The sequence below is a fragment of the Cricetulus griseus genome, chromosome 4 (genome assembly GCF_003668045.3).
Source record: "Cricetulus griseus strain 17A/GY chromosome 4, alternate assembly CriGri-PICRH-1.0, whole genome shotgun sequence".
Lineage (NCBI taxonomy): Eukaryota > Metazoa > Chordata > Mammalia > Rodentia > Cricetidae > Cricetulus > Cricetulus griseus.
The window spans coordinates 221,321,042-221,340,486 of record NC_048597.1 but is presented as its reverse complement, the minus strand read 5'-3'; the positions used below and the strand labels follow the sequence as shown (position 1 = coordinate 221,340,486).

Below are 19,445 nucleotides of genomic sequence, written 5' to 3'. Positions count from 1 at the left end.
GGCCTCAAACTCACAAATCTGCCTGCCTCTGCCTCTCCAGTGCTGGGATTAAAGGCGTGCGCCACCACTGCAGGCTGATAGTCATTTTTAATAGAAAAAAAGCAGCTTATAGAACGAACGGATGCATGCTTCACTATGTATTTGATTGGAAGCATGCAAGCAAACATTAGAATACCAGCTGTGGCCATTTCCGGTGTTGGGACTTACTATGGTTTTATGCATTGGTCATTTAAGATGGCCTCAACAGTCAAGTACCGTCTTAGGTAACTGGTGTTTGATAATTTTAGAGACAAGGTCTCCTGTATCGCAGGCTGACCTGGAACTCTCTGTGTAGCTGAAGAGGACCTTGGATTTCTGGTCCGCCAGCCTCCGTCTCCCCTGTGCGGAGATCACAGGTGTGCACCCTCTCGCTGGTTTATGTGGTGCTGGGGGTGGAGCCCAGGGCTTCATGAGCTCTGGGCAAGCAGTCTACCAACTAAGTCACATCCCCACTCCCCAACTATTTGGGTTTTGTTGTTGTTGTAGTTTGTCTTGCTCTGGACAGTGCGTGGCTGGGCCACCTGTCGGTTGCGACGGCGTCAAGATGATGCTGCGGCGATGGGAGAGGACCAGGTGTGGAGCCCCGAGGCAGCCAGGCCCCGCCTCAGAGCTGCGGGGGGCCCGGAGAAGTGGGCGGGCCCGAGGGCGCGCCTGCAGATCACGTGGCGGACGCGGGCCAATGGCCGTCTCCGAGCCCACCTTGAGGCCGGGGCGGGGCGCCGGGCTGGCGTCACCAGGACAACGGGCGTCGCCGGCGCCGTGTGACTCCGGGCTGTGGGCGCGCTCGCGGCCATGGTGAGTCTGGGGCCCGCGCCCGCGGGCAGCGGAGATGCTGGGCGCTTAGGGGAGAGTGCGGAGGGGAGCCAGGGCCTGCTGGGCGGGGCGGCCGGGTGAGGCCGGGCAGGGCAGGGCAGGCAGGGCAGGGCAGGGCAGGGCAGGGCAGATGGGATTGGTCCTGAAGAAGGAAACCCCAGGTCCCCAGGTCCCCAGGTCCCCAGGTCCTGGATGCCGGGCGCCGGGATGCTGTGCTCTCCGATGCTCCGTGCCTGCATCTCACACCCGGGACCTCCACTCGGTGGACCACCCCGCCGCCGCGACGCCGCTCGGGCCGAGCGTGCCCGGGAAGCCACCGGAGGGTGTGGTTACATAGATGCCCACAGCCACACTCTTCCGTCTGCGTGCTTCGGGCTGCTTATATGCAATGATGTCAACACTGTACCACACATTTGTTTCAAGTTGCGCGTCCTGGCGGGGCTCCTAGCACGAGGGGATTTAATGGGTGGCTTCGGAGGGGCTGCACTTACCCCCAGTACAGCCCCCATTTGTAAAAATGGGGGGGGCATTGAACTGGACTTTCATTTTTCCTTCTGAGTGCTGCACCCTCAGTGAGGGATTTAATGGACCTGTCATTAGTACGTTGTAAACACCTTAAGCCGTTAGCTTTGCTTGATAAACTTGAAGACTGTAGGCATGCCACCTGGCCTCCATTAACTTCTTGTTAAAGCCTTAATTGACTTGGCCTGGTTCAGGTGTGATTTCTTGAGAGGCTTCCATCTCTATAAAAGAAGTGGGCTCCCTGGTTCGTGACACACCCTGGGAATAGGGTATTTGAGGGTTAGCTAATAGAGACGTGCCTAATTTTAGTACATTATCTAGAGGGCTGGTGAGGTGACTCAGTGGGCAGAGGCACTTGTTGCCAATCCTGACAGCCCGCGTTCCATACCCCTGACCCTTGTGGTGGGAGCAGAGTCCTGTAAATTTCCTTCTGATCTCTGTACAGGGCATGTTCTTCATATAAGTAATAAAGTGTTAAAAAAACCATATTTACCGTGGATAATTAGATGGATATTTGCATGGTGTGTGTGTGTGTGTGTGTGTGTGTGTGTGTGTGTTTGCGAGCACACCCAGATGCATGTGTACAGGCACCATGTGAAGGTCAGGTCAGTAGTTGGATGTCTTCCTCCATTCCTGTCTACCTTACTTTTTTGACAGGTTCTCTCACTGAACTTGGAGCTTTGGGGATATTTTGTGTCTCCCACCCTCTGTCTCCTGGTGGCTGAGGTTACAGACACTGCACACAAGTGGGTTGCACTGAAGAATGTTCTGTGTTCCCCTGAAGAGACACTGAGGAGTAGGAAGTGAAACTTCCTTTCTTGTTTGGATGCATTGGTTCTGAGTCATCGGGAGGGATTGGCATCTTGTCCCAGCCTTGAGTTACATGCGAGGAGCAGAGTGGGCAGGCCTCAGGCTCTCCTGGCTCTTCGTTCTTCCCTGAGGCAAAGATGAATGAGAAGGGATTAGCAGGCATGGGCCAGCACGTGGCTATGTTCACACTTCCGCCTAGCACAGCTCTGGGAATTTGCCCTGGCACCTCAGTTTATGTTCAGGACTTGACTTCTGCTGTCTGTGCCTCACAGAACCGATTTACGCAATGCCTTCCACCACTCAGGATGAAAGAGCAGTGTTTAAAATGTTGGTTTCTTCTCTTTGCTCTCCTTTCTTCACTATTAGCTGTTAATTCCTTTTTCTGTTCCTTCTCATCTCTTTTTACTGTTAATTTTCTACTGTGGTTGCTGTGTAAGACCTCCAGTGGTGGGTTTGATTTTTAGTTCATCTGACACACTGTATGTCAGAGATCTTTCCTTGGTGCCAGTTTTGTTGTTTAATTCAGCTTATAAAATAAATTTATCTTTTAAATTGTATGTCATATCAATATATTTTTCCCATTTTAATCCACTGTTTCTCCCCTTGTTTTGCACCCCACTTTCTGTTTTTGTCTATTTGGGGAAAAACATCAAACTCAAATATTTAATAGTAGTTTTCAACTATAAAGTTTCTTTTTTACCTTTTACGTGTGTGTGTGTATACAGGTGCTCGAGCATGTGTGTGGAGGCCAGAGGTCAACCTTGATTCCTCAGGTGCCAGCTACCTTGTTTGTTTTTTATGTTTGTTTGTTTTTTATTTGTTTGTTTTTGACACGGAGTCTTATCTGGGAACGTGAATTAGACTACACTGGCTGGCCAGTGAACTCCAGAGATCACCTGTCTCCACTGCTGGGGGTTGACACACTTGCCACAGGGACGCCTGGGGTTTTGATGGTGGTGGTTTTATGTGTGTTCTCAAGACTTCTAGAAGACCAGTTAATGCTCTTAACCTCTGAGACACCTCTCCATCCACCCCACCCCACCCCACCATTTTTTTTTTTTTCTCTGTGTAGCTTTGTGTACAGGCTGGCCTTGAACCCACAGAGACCCTGCTTCAGCCTTCTGAGTGCTGGGGTCAAACGTGAAGTGTAAATCTTTTAAGACTTTTTTTTTTTTTTAAATAGCTTTGGCTGTTCTAGAACTCACGATGTAGGCTAGGCCAGCTTTGAATTTGTGGTGATTCTCCTCCCTCAGTCTCCTGGGTGCTGGGATTGCTGGCACCTGTGCTGCTAACACAGGCTATGGTAGAAAGATCATAAGTTGAAGGCCAACTTGGGTCATTTATTGAGATCTTGTCTCAAAGTGAAAGGGGCCTGGGATGTAGCTCAGTGGTGGAGCACTTGTCCGGCATGCAAAGGCCCGAGATCCCCACAACACCAGGGGAGGTGCTGACTGGGATCCACACTCCCCACACTGCCCAGGGGATGCTGACTGGGACAGAGCCACTTACAGGATGTGATCTCTGTGCTCATTGACGATAGAAAGTAGTTGTCTGGATTCCTGCTCCTGATGTTGAGAGTTGAATAATTTCAGTTGCTCTAGCAGCTTCTTTCCCTAGAGCCCGAGTTCCTGCACCCCTCTACTGTCCCCATGGGAATGACATCACTATACATATTTAGTAGACCTAGATTAAGTCCTTTGCCTAGTCCCACAGTTGTTGGTCAGTGACCAAGTAAGGATTTGAACTCACTCAGGGGTTCTCGAAAGCCTGTGATCTTTTTTTGTTTGTTTGTTTGTTTTGTTTGTTTTGTTTTTTTTGTTTTTTTTGAGACATGGTTTCTCTGTATTGTTTTGGAGCCTGTCCTGGAACTCTCTCTGTAGACCGGGCTGGCCTCGAACTCACAGAGATCCGCCTGCCTCTGCCTTCCAATTGCTGGGATTAAAGGTGTGTACCACCCTTCCCAAAGCCTGAGATCTTAACCTTCACACCAAGGGCTTCCAAACTGAAGTCTGTGCTACACTAAGACTATCTCAGAGAAGGGACTAGAGAGATGGCTCAGTAGTTAGGAGCACTGGTTGTTCTTCCAGAGGACCCAGGTTCAATTCCCAACACCCATATGGCTGTGCACAGCTGTCTGTAACTCGTTTTTTTTTTTTTTTTGGTTCTGACGCCCTCTTCTGGTTTCTGCAGGTACCAGGCATGCAAGTGGTAATAGACATACATGCTGGCAAAACACCCATGTATGTAAAATAAAAAAAAGAGGCGGGGGGGGGTGTGCAGCGGTGGGGGGGGGAGAATTGCAAAGGATCCGGTTTTGGTTCCCAGCACCCGCATGGCAGCTCACACTGTCTATAACTCCAGTTCCAGGGGATCTGTTGTTGTTTCTGGCCTCCTGGGGTACTGCACACATGTGGCATACATTCATACAAATGTATACACATACTCATAAATAAAAACGAATCCTTCAATGTTTGAGGCCTGGAGAAATTGCTCAGTGGTTGGGAGCACTTGTTCTTGTAGAGGACCTGAGTTTGATCCCTAGCACTCACGGGGTGACTCAGCCATCTCTGCTGGCACCAGGCATGCACATGGTACACGTACATACATACATCCAGGCAAAGTACTCATATAAAGTAGATAAATCCAAAGATTAAAAGAATTTCAGTGTCTTATCAACCAAGCCAGAGGAAGACTGACCTCTCTGTCTGTCTCTCCGACAAAATGTCTATTAATAATGGCTGATGACAGCTTGCAGAGTTAGTTCTGGTTTTGTTACATTTGTTATGTACTGTATGTGTAAAAAGGGCCATGGTTTGCTCCTGGTGGCATGTTGATGGCTGTGTTCTGCAGGATGTGTATAGACAGTCTCAGCTGCGGAAGGCTGGGGTGTGCTCGGTCTCTCTCCTGTTCAGAAGACGACATTCACAGAACTCCGCCCTCCTCTAGCCCCTCCTTTCTTTCCACTGCCATCGTCCACCATGTTCCTTGAGCATTGGAGGGGGTGACATCAGTGTCCTTTTAGGGCTCAGCTTTCAGCAGTCGGTGATTGTCCGCAGTCTGCCCATTGCAAGAATAAGCCTCCCTGACGGAAGCTGGCGGCAGTGCTGAGCTGTGGCATAAGCAGATGCGTTTGGAAGGAGATCTGATGGACACACCATTCCTGTCAGAACAGTCGCAGTGATTTCCTGCTGAGACCTGTGATCGCCTCAGCCTCAGGCTGTTGGTTGTTGTTTAGAAGTTTATTTTTAATTTTGTGCCTGCGTGTGTCTGTGTGGGTACATGGACGTGAGCCTGGATGCCCAAGAAGGCATTGGGCCCCCTGGAACTGGAATTGACAGGTAGTTGAGTTTTGAAGTTTGTTTTGTTTGGTTTGTTGGGATAGGCGTCTCACTCTGTAGACCAGACTGGCCTTGAGCTCACAGAGATCCACCAGCCTCTGCCTCCCAAGGGCTGCTATTAAAGGTGTGCGGCATCATTGGGTCTGTTTTTTGGTATATGTTTTGAACAACGTCTCATGTACTGCAGGCTGGCCTCAAGCTTGCTGTGTAACTGAGAATAACCTTGTACTGGCATCTTGCTTTGCCAGTGAACCTGTGGTGGTGGCCACACCCTTTGAGCATGGTTTCAGGTGCAGACATGACCCATTATAAGGGGCTGGCTCATGTTTTCTTGGGTTACGGAGAGCATCAGAAGGCAGAGACGGCATCTTCTGGAGCAGGAAGCCCGGTGGGGTTATTTACTCTCATCTGTGTGTTTCCCTAATAAATGAACTCATTTAAACCCCACGTTCATTCTGATGCCTACGCCTTTACCTCCCAAATGCCAGGGTTGTGGACAGACCACGCTCCAACCAGTTTATAGCCTGGATGAAAACCAGGGCTTAGGCAAGCACCATATCAGCTGAGGTGCACCCCTTGTTTGTTTATGAGATGGGTCTTGCTGTGTTGCCCAGGCTGGTCTCAAGATCATGATTCAAGGGACTCCTCCTGCCCCACCCTCCCAAGTAGCTGGGACTACAGGTCCATAGCATCACACCTTTGACAGTTCTTCCGTGGGGCTGTCTTTCATGTGTGAGTTGTGTCATGAGATGCACACACGTGCGTGTGAGGGTGCACATGTTTGTACATGTAGAGGCCGGAGCGGGGTGTTGAGTGTTGCACTCTGTCTCTGCCCCATTACCTTGAGACAGGGTCTCTCACTGCACCTGCAGCTCACCATTCAGCCAGGCTAGCTGGTCAGTGAGTTGTTGGGATCTGCCTGTCTCCAACGCCACCCTCCCCAGTGCTGGCATTATCAGCATGCTCAGCTATGCTTGGTTCTAACATGGGTGTTGAGGATTTGAACTCAGGTCCTCATGCTGGGGAGAAGCTCAGTGGGCAAGAGGCACTGGTCTGCCTTTTTGTGATTGGGAAGTCTGATATGTATCCTGGAAGATGTTACTGTAAATATTTATGAGTATCCATCAGTTTCCATCTCCATCTCTGTCTCCATTGCTGTGTGGCCTGGAAAGCCTGTGGCGATACTCCTGCCTCCGTCTCTGCTTTTGAAGTGCTGGGGTTACAGGAGAGTGTGCCACACACAGTTCATTTTCTGAATGATACCCTTTGTATCAAGAAGGTTTTAATAGTAATGAAGTTGACCTTGCCGACATTTATTTTTGGTTACATGTGGTCTTGGTGTCATAGCTTAAAGCTATCAGAGAGCACACAGCACAGAGGTTGCAGCTGTGGGTCCTGTGTTTCTATCGCACGCCTCCACTTGGAGTGAGTTCTGTGTGGTGGAGGGGAACCAGCCTCATGGTCTCATGAGGGTCCCATCCTCCCAGCACATTTCTTGAAAAGACCCCCCCCCCATTTATACCAATGGCTCCTGGCTGTAGGAGTTTGTATCTGAGCCTGTGTGTGGTGGTGCACATCCTTAATCCCAGCACTTGGGAGGCAGAGGCTGGCAGATCTCTGTGAGTTCGAGGACAGCCTGGTCTGTAAAGTGAGTTCCAGGACATCCAGGGCTACACAGAGAAACAACCTGGAAGAAAAAAGTTTGTATCTGGGCTTTCACTTCTGTTCACTTCATCTGTTTGTCCTTAGTTATGCCAGGACTTCAGTGTTTCAGTTGCTGTAGCTTTGTTGTTAAAAACTTATTTTTTTTAGGACTGGAGGGATGATTCATTGGTATGCTCCTTTAGAAGACCTGAGTTCAGTTCCCAGCACCTGTGGGAACTCCAGTTCCAAGTGAACCAATACACTCATCTGGCCTCAGTGGGTACTGCACACATAATTGCATACACACACACTATCTTAGGGTTTTTATTGCTGTGAAGAGATACCATGAGCACAGCAACTCTTTGTGTGTGTGTGTGTGTGTGTGTGTGTGTGTGTGTGTGTGTGTGTGTGTATGTATGTATGTATTTTGGGGCAGGGTTCCTCTGTAGTTTTTGGAGGCTGTCCTGGAACTCACTCTGTAGACCAGGCTGGCCTTGAACTCACAGAGATCCTCCTGCCTCTGCCTCCCGAGTTCTGGGATTAAAGACAGAGCACAAAAACTCTTATAAAGCATTTAATTGGGGCTTAGAGTTCAGAAGTTGAACCCATTGCCCTCATGTTGGGAAGCATGGTGGCACACACAGGCATTCCAGACATGGCGCTGGAGAGGCAGCTGAGAAGCTCTACATCTGGATTGGCAGGCATCAGAAAAAGAGAGTAACACTGGGCCTGGCTTGGGCTTCCTCTGACGAGGCCACACCTGCTCCAACAAGGCCACACCTCCCAATAGTGGCTGCTACTCCTATGAGCCTGATGGGGCCATTTTCATCCAAATCACCCCCCCCCACACACACACACATACACACACATAAGTTTGAATAGAATTTTAAAAACATTAAAGTATTAAAGTATTCTAGTTACATATGTGTGGTTTCGTGTGTGTACACGAATGTGTGTATGTGTTCACATGCACCTGTGTGGGTGGCCATTGAGTAAATGTTGAAATCAGGAAATTTGAGTTCTCCAACTTTTTCAGGCTCCCTTTAGCTGTTTTGTGTTCCTTGTGTTTGTGCATGGACTTGAGGTTAAGATCAGCTGTTGGTACAGATTGCAGGCCTGCACAGCAGTTTTGGGGTGGCTAACACATCTCCGTCAGGAGCCCAGAGTCAACTCACTTCCCATATCAATTTCTCTCAACATTTTGAAGTGATTTTCTTTCTTCTTTCCCTTCTCTCTCTCCCATCTCCTTTCTCTCTTCCCATTTGGATTTTCTGAGACAGGGACTCCCTCTGTAGCCCAGGCTGACATCTTTTACGTCCCAGTCTTCCTGCCTCAGCCTCTGCAGTGATGGATTGCAGGTGTGTCCACTTCTCTCAGCACCCACCAAAATACAGTTTTTCTTTTTCCCTTTGTGTGTGTGCACGCATGCATGTGGGTGTGTGGGTGTGAGGTATGCCTGTGTGTGTATATGTATATGTGGGTGTGATGTATGTGTGCCCCTGTGTGTTTGTGTGATGTATGCCTGTGTGTATATATATATGTACGTGCATGCTTGCATGCATGTGTGATGCATGTGTGCCTGTGTGTTTGTGTGATGTATGCCTGTGTGTGTATGTGTGTGTGTGCATGCTTGCATGCGTGTGTGATGTATGTATGCCCCTGTGTGTTTGTGTGATGTATGCTTGTGTGTGTATATATGTGCGTGTGCATGCATGCATGCCTGTGTGATGTATTGTGCCCCTGTGTCTGTGTGATGTATGCCTGTGTGTGTATACATATGTGTTATGCTTGCATGCGTGTGTGATGTATGTGTGCTCCTGTGTGTTTGTGTGATGCATGCCTGTGTGTATATATGTGTGTGTGTGCATGTTTGCATGCCTGTGTGATGTATGTGTGCCCCTGTGTGTTTGTGTGATGTATGCCTGTGTGTGTATATATGTGTGTGTGCATGCTTGCATGCGTGTGTGATGTATGTATGCCCCTGTGTGTTTGTGTGATGTATGCCTGTGTGTGTATATATGTGTGTGTGTGCATGCTTGCATGCGTGTGTGATGTATGTGTGCCCGTGTTTGTGTGATGTATGTCTGTGTGTGTATATATGTGTGTGTGTGCATGCTTGCATGTGTGTGTGATGTATGTGTGCCCCTGTGTTTGTGTGATGTATGCCTGTGTGTGTATATATGTGTGTGTGCATGCTTGCATGTGTGTGTGATGTATGTGTGCCCCTGTGTTTGTGTGATATATGCCTGTGTGTGTATACATATATGTTTTATGCTTGCATGCGTGTGTGATGTATGTGTGCCCCTGTGTTTGTGTGATGTATGCCTGTGTGTGTATATATGTGTGTGTGTGCATGCTTGCATGCGTGTGTGATGTATGTGTGCCCCTGTGTTTGTGTGATATATGCCTGTGTGTGTATACATATATGTGTTATGCTTGCATGGGTGTGTGATGTATGTGTGCTCCTGTGTGTTTGTGTGATGCATGCCTGTGTGTGTATATATGTGTGTGTGCATGCTTGCATGCGTGTGTGATGTATGTATGCCCCTGTGTGTTTGTGTGATGCATGCCTGTGTGTGTATATATGTGTGTGTGCATGCTTGCATGCGTGTGTGATGTATGTATGCCCCTGTGTTTGTGTGATGTATGTCTGTGTGTGTATACATATATGTGTTATGCTTGCATGGGTGTGTGATGTATGTGTGCTCCTGTGTGTTTGTGTGATGCATGCCTGTGTGTGTATATATGTGTGTGTGCATGCTTGCATGCGTGTGTGATGTATGTATGCCCCTGTGTTTGTGTGATGTATGTCTGTCTGTGCATGCCTTTGCATGTGGAAGTGTACGCCAGTGGAGGATGTTGAGTGGCCTCCTCATCACATTCTGCCCAATTGGCTTGAGACACAATCACTGAGCTTGAAGCTCGCTGTTCAGCTGGCTGGCTGGCTGGCCAGTGAGCTGGAATCCACCATCACTCAGTTACAGGCACTCAGCCATGCCTGGCTGCTTCATGTGGGGGCTGGGATTCAAACTCTGATCTTTTGTTTGCACAGCAAGCCATCTGACCCATTGAACCATCTCTCCAAACCCAGAATACAGTTTCAGTATGGAACTCATTTTTTGAAAATTTTTTGGTCAAATTCATTTCTGAGTACTTTATTCATTTTAATGTCATTATAAGTTTGATTGCTTTTTAAAAATTCATTTCCAAGTTGTCCATTACTAATGTATAGAAATATATTTTCATGAAACTGGAGAGAGGGCTCAGCAGTTAAGAGCACTGGTTGCTCCTGTCGAGAACTGGAATTTAGTGTCCAGCACCCACGTGGGGCAGACAGCTCTCAGCTGCCCACAACTTCAGCCCCGGGGTGTCTGACGCCCTCTTCTGGCCTCCTAGACTGCTACAGATGTGCACACACTGCACACATAATTAAAATTAAATTTTAAAAGTGTCTAATTTCTCTGGGTGGTGGTGGCGCACGCCTTTAGTCCCAGCACTTAGGAGGCAGAGGCAGGCGGTCTCTGAGTCCGAGGCCAGTCTGGTCTATAGAGTGAGTTCCAGAACAGTTAGGGCTACACAGAGAAACCAAAAACAAACAAAAAAGTGTATAATTTCTGTTTTTATAAATGTATAACCTCACTGAACTTTTTGGTGAATTATGATGCTTTTGTAGGTTTCTAATGTTGTTTCTATACAATGGGCGCTGTCCCTTATGTCTTCTGTCTCTCCTGCTGTGTGCTAACCAGAGCCTCCAGAACAATGAGTACCAGATGGTGGTGTGCCACCCTTTAAAAAAAGACTTATATTTTTATGAATTTTAATAATGTTCATATGTTTGTCAGGGTTGGGGTGGTGGATGCACTTGTGTGTTGGGGCCACAGAGTCCAGGGGTACTGGGTCCTGTAGAGCTGGAGTTACAGCTGCTTGTGAGCCGCCTGGCGTGGGTGCTGGGAATTGAACTCCAGGTGTGAATGTGAAGCTTTTTACTTTTTCTGTAGGACAGTGAGTAGTGCTGTTCTGATCAAGTGTGGAAAGGTGTGACTTAGGCTTTCTTCCATGCATTGGCTGAAGAACTGTTTCTCAGTTTCTCTCTCTCCTGCAGGTTTTCTCAAACAATGATGACGGCCTTATTAACAAAAAGTTACCCAAGGAGCTCCTCTTAAGGTAAGTGCACACACCTTAAAGAGCTCGGGTTTGGCTCGGGTCGCCAGGTGCAGGACAACCCCTGTCTTAGTGCATTCCTGAGCTAGGGCAGTTCAGAGCCGGCCTGGCTTTCTGGTTTTGTCTTATAGAATTGCCATCCATTCAGCTTGTTCCTAAGGCTGGCTTGGTCTACTCCAGAATGTGCCTTTATTAACTCGTTTTGTAACGTGACTCATATTGTCATATGTACCGTCAGGAGGTGCCCTTGTTGGGTATGACTAGATAATTATAAATCAATTATTAAGTCGGGGAAAGGTGATTGCTACAGTTGTGAACTCTTGGGGTCAGAGAGTTTGGCACATTTTCTAAGAGGTGAATTATTCAACAGTTACAAAAGGTGTGTGGTTATGATGGCCTTACCAAGCAGCTGGCGTGCTGTCCCCGAGGAGAATACATGGTAAGTGGTGGCACTGGAAAACAAAAGGACATCCAGGTGTCCATGTACTGCTGTGCTGCTAGTCATTTTAGAGTCTGCAGTCTTCGGGTGACACCGCTGGCCACTAGGCACTGCAACCTCTTTTTTTTTTTTTTTTTTTGATTCTGCAGTTATCAAATGTTGGTTGTGGAGGGCTGCTACATCTTAATTCTTTACAAATAATTGACTTATGTGCATGTGACCATCCTTGAGTGGTGTTTTCCAAACTGTTGCCAATATCCCCCAAAACAAGAAACAGGCTCTGATGCAAGGATGGTACAGGGTATCTTGGAGTCTGGAAGGTTGGCATGCATGGTGATGGCCTGGGGTGAGGCCAGACGTTTGCAGTGTTTTGTGAAAGTTGTAGGAGATGCTTGCTTACATCTAGAGAGAGTGGGCCTCAGGACTGCACACTCTCTGGCTACACTGTATCTTTTTGATTTCAGAAACGAGTCTGTGTTTTGCTTGATCAATGGGGGTAATTCTTTATGTATGTTACATTTATTTATTTGGGGTAAGGTATGCACATCTGTGATACAGTGTGCACCCGTGGAGGAGGTTAGAAAACTCTTGTGTGAGTTGGCTATGTCCCATGGGTCCCAAGGGCGGGACTCAGAGCAACAGCCTTGGTGGCAGGTGCCTTCACTTACTGGGCCATCTTGTCCACCTGAGGGTAAATTTTTTTCTCTTTTGGGGTTGACAACAAGTTGCCAGGCCTCCCCCTGCTGCCATATGATGTTAAACTTTTTCTCTTGAGTCAGTCAGGGTGAAAACTTAGCTAGGGGCCCCAGAGTGTTTAGTCTCCAGGGGTTGTCTGGCACTGTGCTTACTAATTAGTTAATGAAAACAGTAACTAAGTCAGGGCTGCGTGAGAAAGGTTGTTTCTGTTTTATTCCAATAAGATATTTGCATAAGAGAATCATCATTGAATTTTTTTTTCCAAGACAGGGTTTCTCTGTGTAGCTCTGTAGACCAGGCTGGTCTCGAACTCACAGAGCTCCACCTGCTTCTGCCTCCCGAGTGCTGGGAATAAAGGCATGCACCGTCAGTGTCCAGCTTCATCTTTGAGTTTTTAAATTCAAAATGGTGACAAAGGGTTGGATGGCCCTCACTGACACGGGCTTCAAAAGACTGAGGAGCCGTTGGATCCGGGGTGGACTGTTGTCACCATACAGGGATATGGTCCAGGCAGCTTCTACCCTCAGTATGAGTGACTGTCAACACAGGCCTCAGGCTGCTTGCTATACATGTGACACTGGTGCTCTGGGGAGCCACATCCGGCTTCAGGCGGCCCGGGCATTAGTCACTCTTGACTAGGCTGTGAGTAAACCCCACCCTTCTCCCCAGTGCTGGTGTTTGTGACTCGGGGCCACTAACTTCCCTTTCCCCTGTGCTAGGGTGAGCTTTTATACTCAGCCACAGCGTAGTTTCTATTTGCTGATACTAGGGAATGCAACTCAAAATAAGGGATTCTGTCCCTCTCTGTGGTCATGTGATTTCTGAACCCGGATTAGTTCTTTAGGTTGTCTTTCTGTGGAGTCACCAGCCTGTGGCACCCGAAGCTGACCTAACTATGGGTTGAGTGTCACAGACATTCCAGAATTGTTTGGCCACTGCATGGCAGTCTTGGTTGAGAGCTGTGAAAATGCTTGAAGAATGAACACGTGGAAGACATTGGGGAGCAGGGAGCGTGGAGCAGAAGCTGGTGCTCCAGAGGGGCCTAAAGACAGGTTCCAGCCTCAGGCCCCAGCTGAGAGAAGACCATAAGAACAGGGGATTCCTCTCCTTCTGGTCTCCAGGCTCCGCTTGTTTTTAAAAGATTTATTATTTTTAATCACGTGTGCTTGTGCCTAAGTGGGTATGTGCATGGGAATGCAATGCCTGAAGTGTCCAGAAGAGGGCATCGGATCCCCTGGAGCTAGAGTTGTGGTTGTAATTGCCTGGTGCCAACCCTGAGGACTGAACTCCGGTCCTCTGCAAGAGCAGTGCACCCTCATAATTACCCAGTCAGCTCTCCAGCCCCCAGCCCCACCCCTACGATCTTTAGAATAAAGAGTAACCCAGGAAGAATTGAGTTTTGGAAAAATATGATAACCTGGATTCTGAACATTTCTTAAGCAAACATTTAGTACTCTCAACTCTGCTGATAAACCTGACTTCCTCTGTGCTCCTTGCCTTTGTCTACATTCACTTAACACTAGCTTGTGTCTGTCAGTAAGTAACTTAAATTAGGTCATCCCTTTAATCCCAGCACTTGGGAGGAAGAGTCAGGTGGATCTCAGTGAGTTCTAAGTCAGTCAGGGCTGCATAGTTAAACTTTGTTTTTAAAAAAATTTTTTTTTGTTCTTTAATGACACAAAAGTGGACCTATGGAGGTGTCAGTGGCTCAGTAAACCTAGGCTTGAATATCAGGGCTTGGTGGCAACACCTGTAACCCCAGTGCTGAGGAGCTGAGGCAGGTGGATCCCAGGCTTCACTGACTGGCAAGCCTAGCTGGAATACTGAGAAACCTGGTCTCAAAACAATATGGCCGAGAGGAGACTAAGGAAAGACATCTCAGTGTCAACCTCTGACTGCCTCATGCACACACAGGTGTGCAAGCATGGCACACACACACATGCCTGCATACATTCACACGCATGTCCACACATGCACAATCATAGCACACACACGTGTACAAGCTTGCACACAGAAGACAGCAATCCATGGTGTATCAGTTGTTGTGAACATGGAGGTTGTGGCTTTTAAGTTGTGTACAAGGCCCATTTTGTCAATCATTTTTTGAAACGATTGCTACTTGAGAGCAGGTGTCCATCACATTTTCTTAAGAGTTCAGGTTCCCACATGCCTGTTCTTATTTTGAAACCAGGTAGAGCAATTGAAATTATATTTTTTAAATATCTGTATCTGTCTGTCTGTCTGTCTGTCTATCTTGAGACAGGGCTTTTCTGTGTAGTCCTAGCTGTCCTAGAACTCACTCTGGAGACCAGGCTGGCCTCGAACTCAGAGATCCGCCTGCCTCTGCCTCCCGAGTGCTGGAATTAAAGGCATGCGCCATCACCACCTGGCAGCAATTGAAATTTTAAATACTGTTGTGAGAAGTTTTACAAGTGAAAACTACCTCTAGACAACCATGTAGGTTTTTAGTTTTTGCTGGGTGTTAAATTGTTTTCTGCAGCGGACTTTGCCGCCTCGGAAAGTGGTTTTCCTCTCTGTGGCTCCGCTTTCTCAGCAGAACTGTGAGCACCACAAACCCTGCCTCTTGGACCCCTGTTTTCTTCTCAGTTCAATGCTGACTTTTGAAGGCGGGCTTTAAATGAATCCACCAGACCCAAGATAAATGATAATTACGTATTTATTAGGGAGGCGCTTACACAGATAAGAGTAAATAACCACCGCCGTCTTCCTGCTCAGAAGATGCCGTCTCTGCCCTTCCAGTGCTCTCCACGACCCCAGAGAGCTCGAGCCAGCCCCTCCTCTACCTTACAATGGGTCATATCTGCACCTGAAGCCACGCCCCAGTGGTGTGGCCACCACAAGTTCACTGGCAATGCAAAATGCCAGTACAGACTTTCTAGGTTTGGTTGTTTTGTGCTAGAGAGCCCACTGATGGTGAAAGCTGCTTTTCTGATCTTGTTGGATTCCTGTTCATCCCTGTCCAGGTAGACATCACAAATGCTATAGACAGGCACTCTTGCCAACCATTGAGCCATCGCCGTCTTGTCTCTTGATTCCACTTTGTGTGGTTCGTGTTTGGAGATGGGGTGTGTGAACACATTTGCATGAGCGTGTACGTCACCGTGTAGCCCAGCCTGGGCTTGAACTCACAGTCCGCCTCTGCTCCTGAAAACCAGGATCAAGGATTCTGTGTTGTCATTTTGTTTTCTGATGCTTAGTCTCCAGCATGGTCTCAAGTCCCTGTGTGTCTTTGTCACTCTTACAATGATGAAATGTCAGCCAGGTGTTGGTGACACACGTCTTTAATCCCAGCACAGGGGAGGCAGAGGCAGGAGGATCTCTGTGAGTTCGAGGCCAGCCTGGTCTCCAGAGAGAGTGCCAGGATAGGCTCCAAAGCTACACAGAGAAACCCTGCTTCAAAAAAAAAAAATTGGGGGAGGGAAGGGTTTGTTTCATGTTAACAGTTTGTAGTTCATCGAACAGGGAAGTCAGGAAAGGAACTCAGGCCAGGTAGGACCCAGGAGGCAGGAGCTGAAGCTGAGGCCATGGAGGGTGCTGCTCACTGGCTTGCTCCCCATGGCTTGCTCAGCCTGCTTCTTATAGAACCCAGGACCACCTGCCCAGGGTAGCACCACCCATAATGGGCTGGGCCCTCCTGTTAATCAAGAAAATGGTGGAACAGAGGACAATCTGGCGGCATATTCTCAACTGAGATTTCCCTCTTCCCCAGGTGACTCTAGCTTGTGTCAACGTGACAAAATACCAGCCAGTATAGTCATCTTGTGTCATTTATGTTGAAAAGCTAGCCCAGTGGATATTAAACTGGTTCATATTTCCTCTTCCTGATTAATTTAGATACGTTACTCAAGGATATCATGTTAAGGGATGAAAACAGAGTCTTCCTCCTGGAATTTAGACCCCCAAACTTGGATTCTCTACTTCTTTCTTGGTTTCTTTCATCTGTCTGCAGTTTGCTTACTGACCTGTCCATAGCTGCGCGCGCGCGTGTGTGTGTGTGTGTGTGTGTGTGCCTTGAACTGAGAGATTCTCCTGCTCTGCCTCACGAGTGCTGGAATTACAGGTGTGCACCACTACTGCCTGGCCTTTAATACAGCTTTACAGGGAAGCAGTCACTCTGCTGGCCTAAACTGACACAGAACAGTACTTGAAATAGAAAATGGATGCTATCAACCTATAGCCATGTGTTGCTCCCATCATTTGTAGGGGATTTGAGACTGCATTAAATCTGTTGGCTGCTTTCAGCAAATGAGCACAGCTTGCTCTCTCTCTGTCTCTCTCTCTCTCTCTCTCTCTCTCTCTCTCACACACACACACACACACACACACACACACACACACACACACACGTGACTGACATGTAGCCTGTGGGAGGTACGCAGCACACAGTCAATGGCTGAAGGCATCCTTGCAGCTGGTCACATGGGTGTTTGCCAGGGGCTAGGGAGTGGCTGGCTGGCTCGGGCATGAGGCGGCTGTCTCCAGAGTGGACTGTGTACCACCAGAGCTGCTGAATCACAGTGTTTAAAGTGGTTGATTGGATGACACACGGTTTCACCTCATCCACGGGGGGCATCTCTGTGAGTGTCAGGTCACCTTGGTGGAAGAAATGTCAAAAAGGATTTTAATGTATCTGACCTCAGCACTAGTAAGAAATGGGGAAAATTCTTGGGCTGGAGAGATGGCCCAGAGGTTAAGAGCACTGGTTGGTCTTCCAGGGGTCCTGAGTTCAATTCCCAGCAACCACCTGGTGGTTCACAACCATCTGCTATGAGATCTGGTGCCCTCTTCTGGTGTGCAGATGTACATGGAAGCAGAATGTTGTATACATAATAAATAAATAAAATATTTTTAAAAAAAGAAATGGGGAAGATTCTCACTAATCATTGTCTAGTAGTATTTTTATTTAATTATTATCGTTTTGTTTTGAGTCAGGGTCTGAACTACATAGCCCTGGCTTCCCTGGAACTCACTTTGTAGACCAGGCTGGCTTTGAACTCACAGAGATCATCCACCTGCCTCTGCCCTCCAAGTTCTAGAATCAAAGGTGTGTGCCACCACGCCTGGCTAAGTATTGCTGATGACTGTCATGTGGAGGAGTTAGTGAGAGCATGGTTGGGTGCAGGAGAGAGGGTTACCAAATGGAGCTGCTGCTGAACTTGTGGACTGTATGGATAGTAATGCAAGACAAAATAGACCTGGAGGCTAGGAACATCTTTAGATGCCAGGAGTGGTACCAGGCTCACACCTTTAACCCAGTTCTTGGGAGCCTGAGACAGGATTGCTGCAAGCTCTAGGCCAGCCTGAGCTAGAGTGAGAACCTGTCTCCAAAAATGTTTATAAAGGAAGAAAGAAAGGTGGTTTTTGTTTGTTCTTGTTTTTCTGTCTCTGAATAGGAAGGCCATGAAGATTTTGGCTGCTTTTAGGAGTACAGACAAAATGGTACTTTTGGGAGGAGGTGAGAAACTGTGGACCTGGGAGGCCTGAGGGACTGATTCTCATGGGGGCCATGGAGAAGTCAGGGGGCTGGAGTAGCTTCTGTGCCTGGGGTTCCATGCCTGGCCTAGGCATAGGCCTGCCTGCTTGAGGTGGTGTCGTCATTCTTGATATGTATGTGTTCTATCCATGTTTGTGCATTTGCACATGTCCAGTACACATGTGGACGTCAGAGGACAGCTCGGGTGTCGTCCGCCTGGCAGCAAGTGCCCACCCTTACCTGCCATCCCTTTCCCTGGCCCCAGCCATCTGTGTCCATCACTAGTGCTCTAGGGTGTGTCTCTGCCGTCCCTTTCCCTGGCCCCCAGCCATCCGTGGCTGTCACTAGTATCTTTCCGCATCAGTTTTGTATGTGAAACTGAGTCAGGAATGGTGCAGGCTGTAGACTGGCAGTTGGGAGTAGCGCCATGCCTGTTTGTGAGAATGAAATTGCATTCAGTTTAAAGATGTGTGTGGGGAAAATGATGTAAACACCGTGGGCAATGTGCTTTTCCACTCGTGGCCGTAAAACTGAGTCATCAGCACAAGAGAATGTACACGCATTCTGACCCACTGCTTCTGGTCTGCTTGAGTCTACAGAGGTCTTGCTTTGCTTAGTGAGACTAGATTTTTCCAAACTGCATGCTCACTAAAAGAAAACTCCTCCACACAGTGGCTCGTCAAGTCCCAAGGAAGAAAGGTCTGTGCCCAACTTTCCCAGGCAGTACACGTATATTCGTGGGTTCCTGGTCCGGCTGGACTACTTGGTTCAGATTCCAGCTTCATTGTTTTACCCCTGTGGCTTGGTCAAGTACCGTTGTCTCAAAATGGACACAACAGTCCTTTCCTTACAGTGTGGCTGTGATAAGTGACTGACATGTAGCCTGTGGGAGGTACGCCGCACGCAGTCAGTGGCTGTTGTTACAACCACAAGTGTGCGTTGTTGCTACTGGGGGATGGTAGATTGTGCCATTCCCTGTGTGGATTGTCCTTGAGGATGTTCAAGGGGACCTTAGCAAGCTCCCCTTCCTCACTATTTCTCACTTTTGCACTGGGCACCAGCATGATGTGTACATGTGTGGTTTGTGGGGCCACGTGTTAGCCAGCAACACAGCTGTTGGGCAGGTGGGCCTGTGGGGTGAGCAGGATCGCTTCCCGTAGAGGTCACGTGAGTGTGCAGAGACCCTGACCTAAGAGTGTGAATCAATGTGAATCAAACATTTCGGCCGCTGGCATTTTCTGCACACCTCTAGGCGTCTATCCCTTGTGTTCACAGAGCCTCTGTTGGAGAGCCATGTTCGTCATCTCTGGTCCCATGGTATCGCATGGGTCCACCACGGTCGTTTGCATCACTGTGGCATTCTAGGGCTCTGTCACTCATCCCTGAGCCCACAAAATTGTAACTCAGCACTGGCCGTCACTTTGAAGACTTGGATGTCACGGGTGTGCGTTTGCCTTCCCCACACTTGCTTACCTTCCCCTTCTCCTCA

At 48.2% G+C, this 19,445-nt stretch overlaps 1 protein-coding gene across 3 annotated transcripts in view; it reads left to right on the top strand.

Moving 5' to 3' along the window:
- The first annotated feature begins 728 nt into the window (after positions 1–728).
- Positions 729–19,445, top strand: part of Fbxl2 (F-box and leucine rich repeat protein 2) — a 42,019-nt gene continuing 23,302 nt past the window's right edge. For all 3 annotated transcript variants that reach the window (XR_003485241.2, XR_003485240.2, XM_027415292.2), the window contains exons 1-2: positions 729–834; positions 11,269–11,330. Coding sequence is in view for 1 of the 3 variants with exons in the window: in XM_027415292.2 (XP_027271093.1) it covers positions 832–834; positions 11,269–11,330 (65 nt within the window). In the remaining 2 variants the exon portion in view is untranslated. The remainder of the gene's footprint in view (positions 835–11,268; positions 11,331–19,445) is intronic.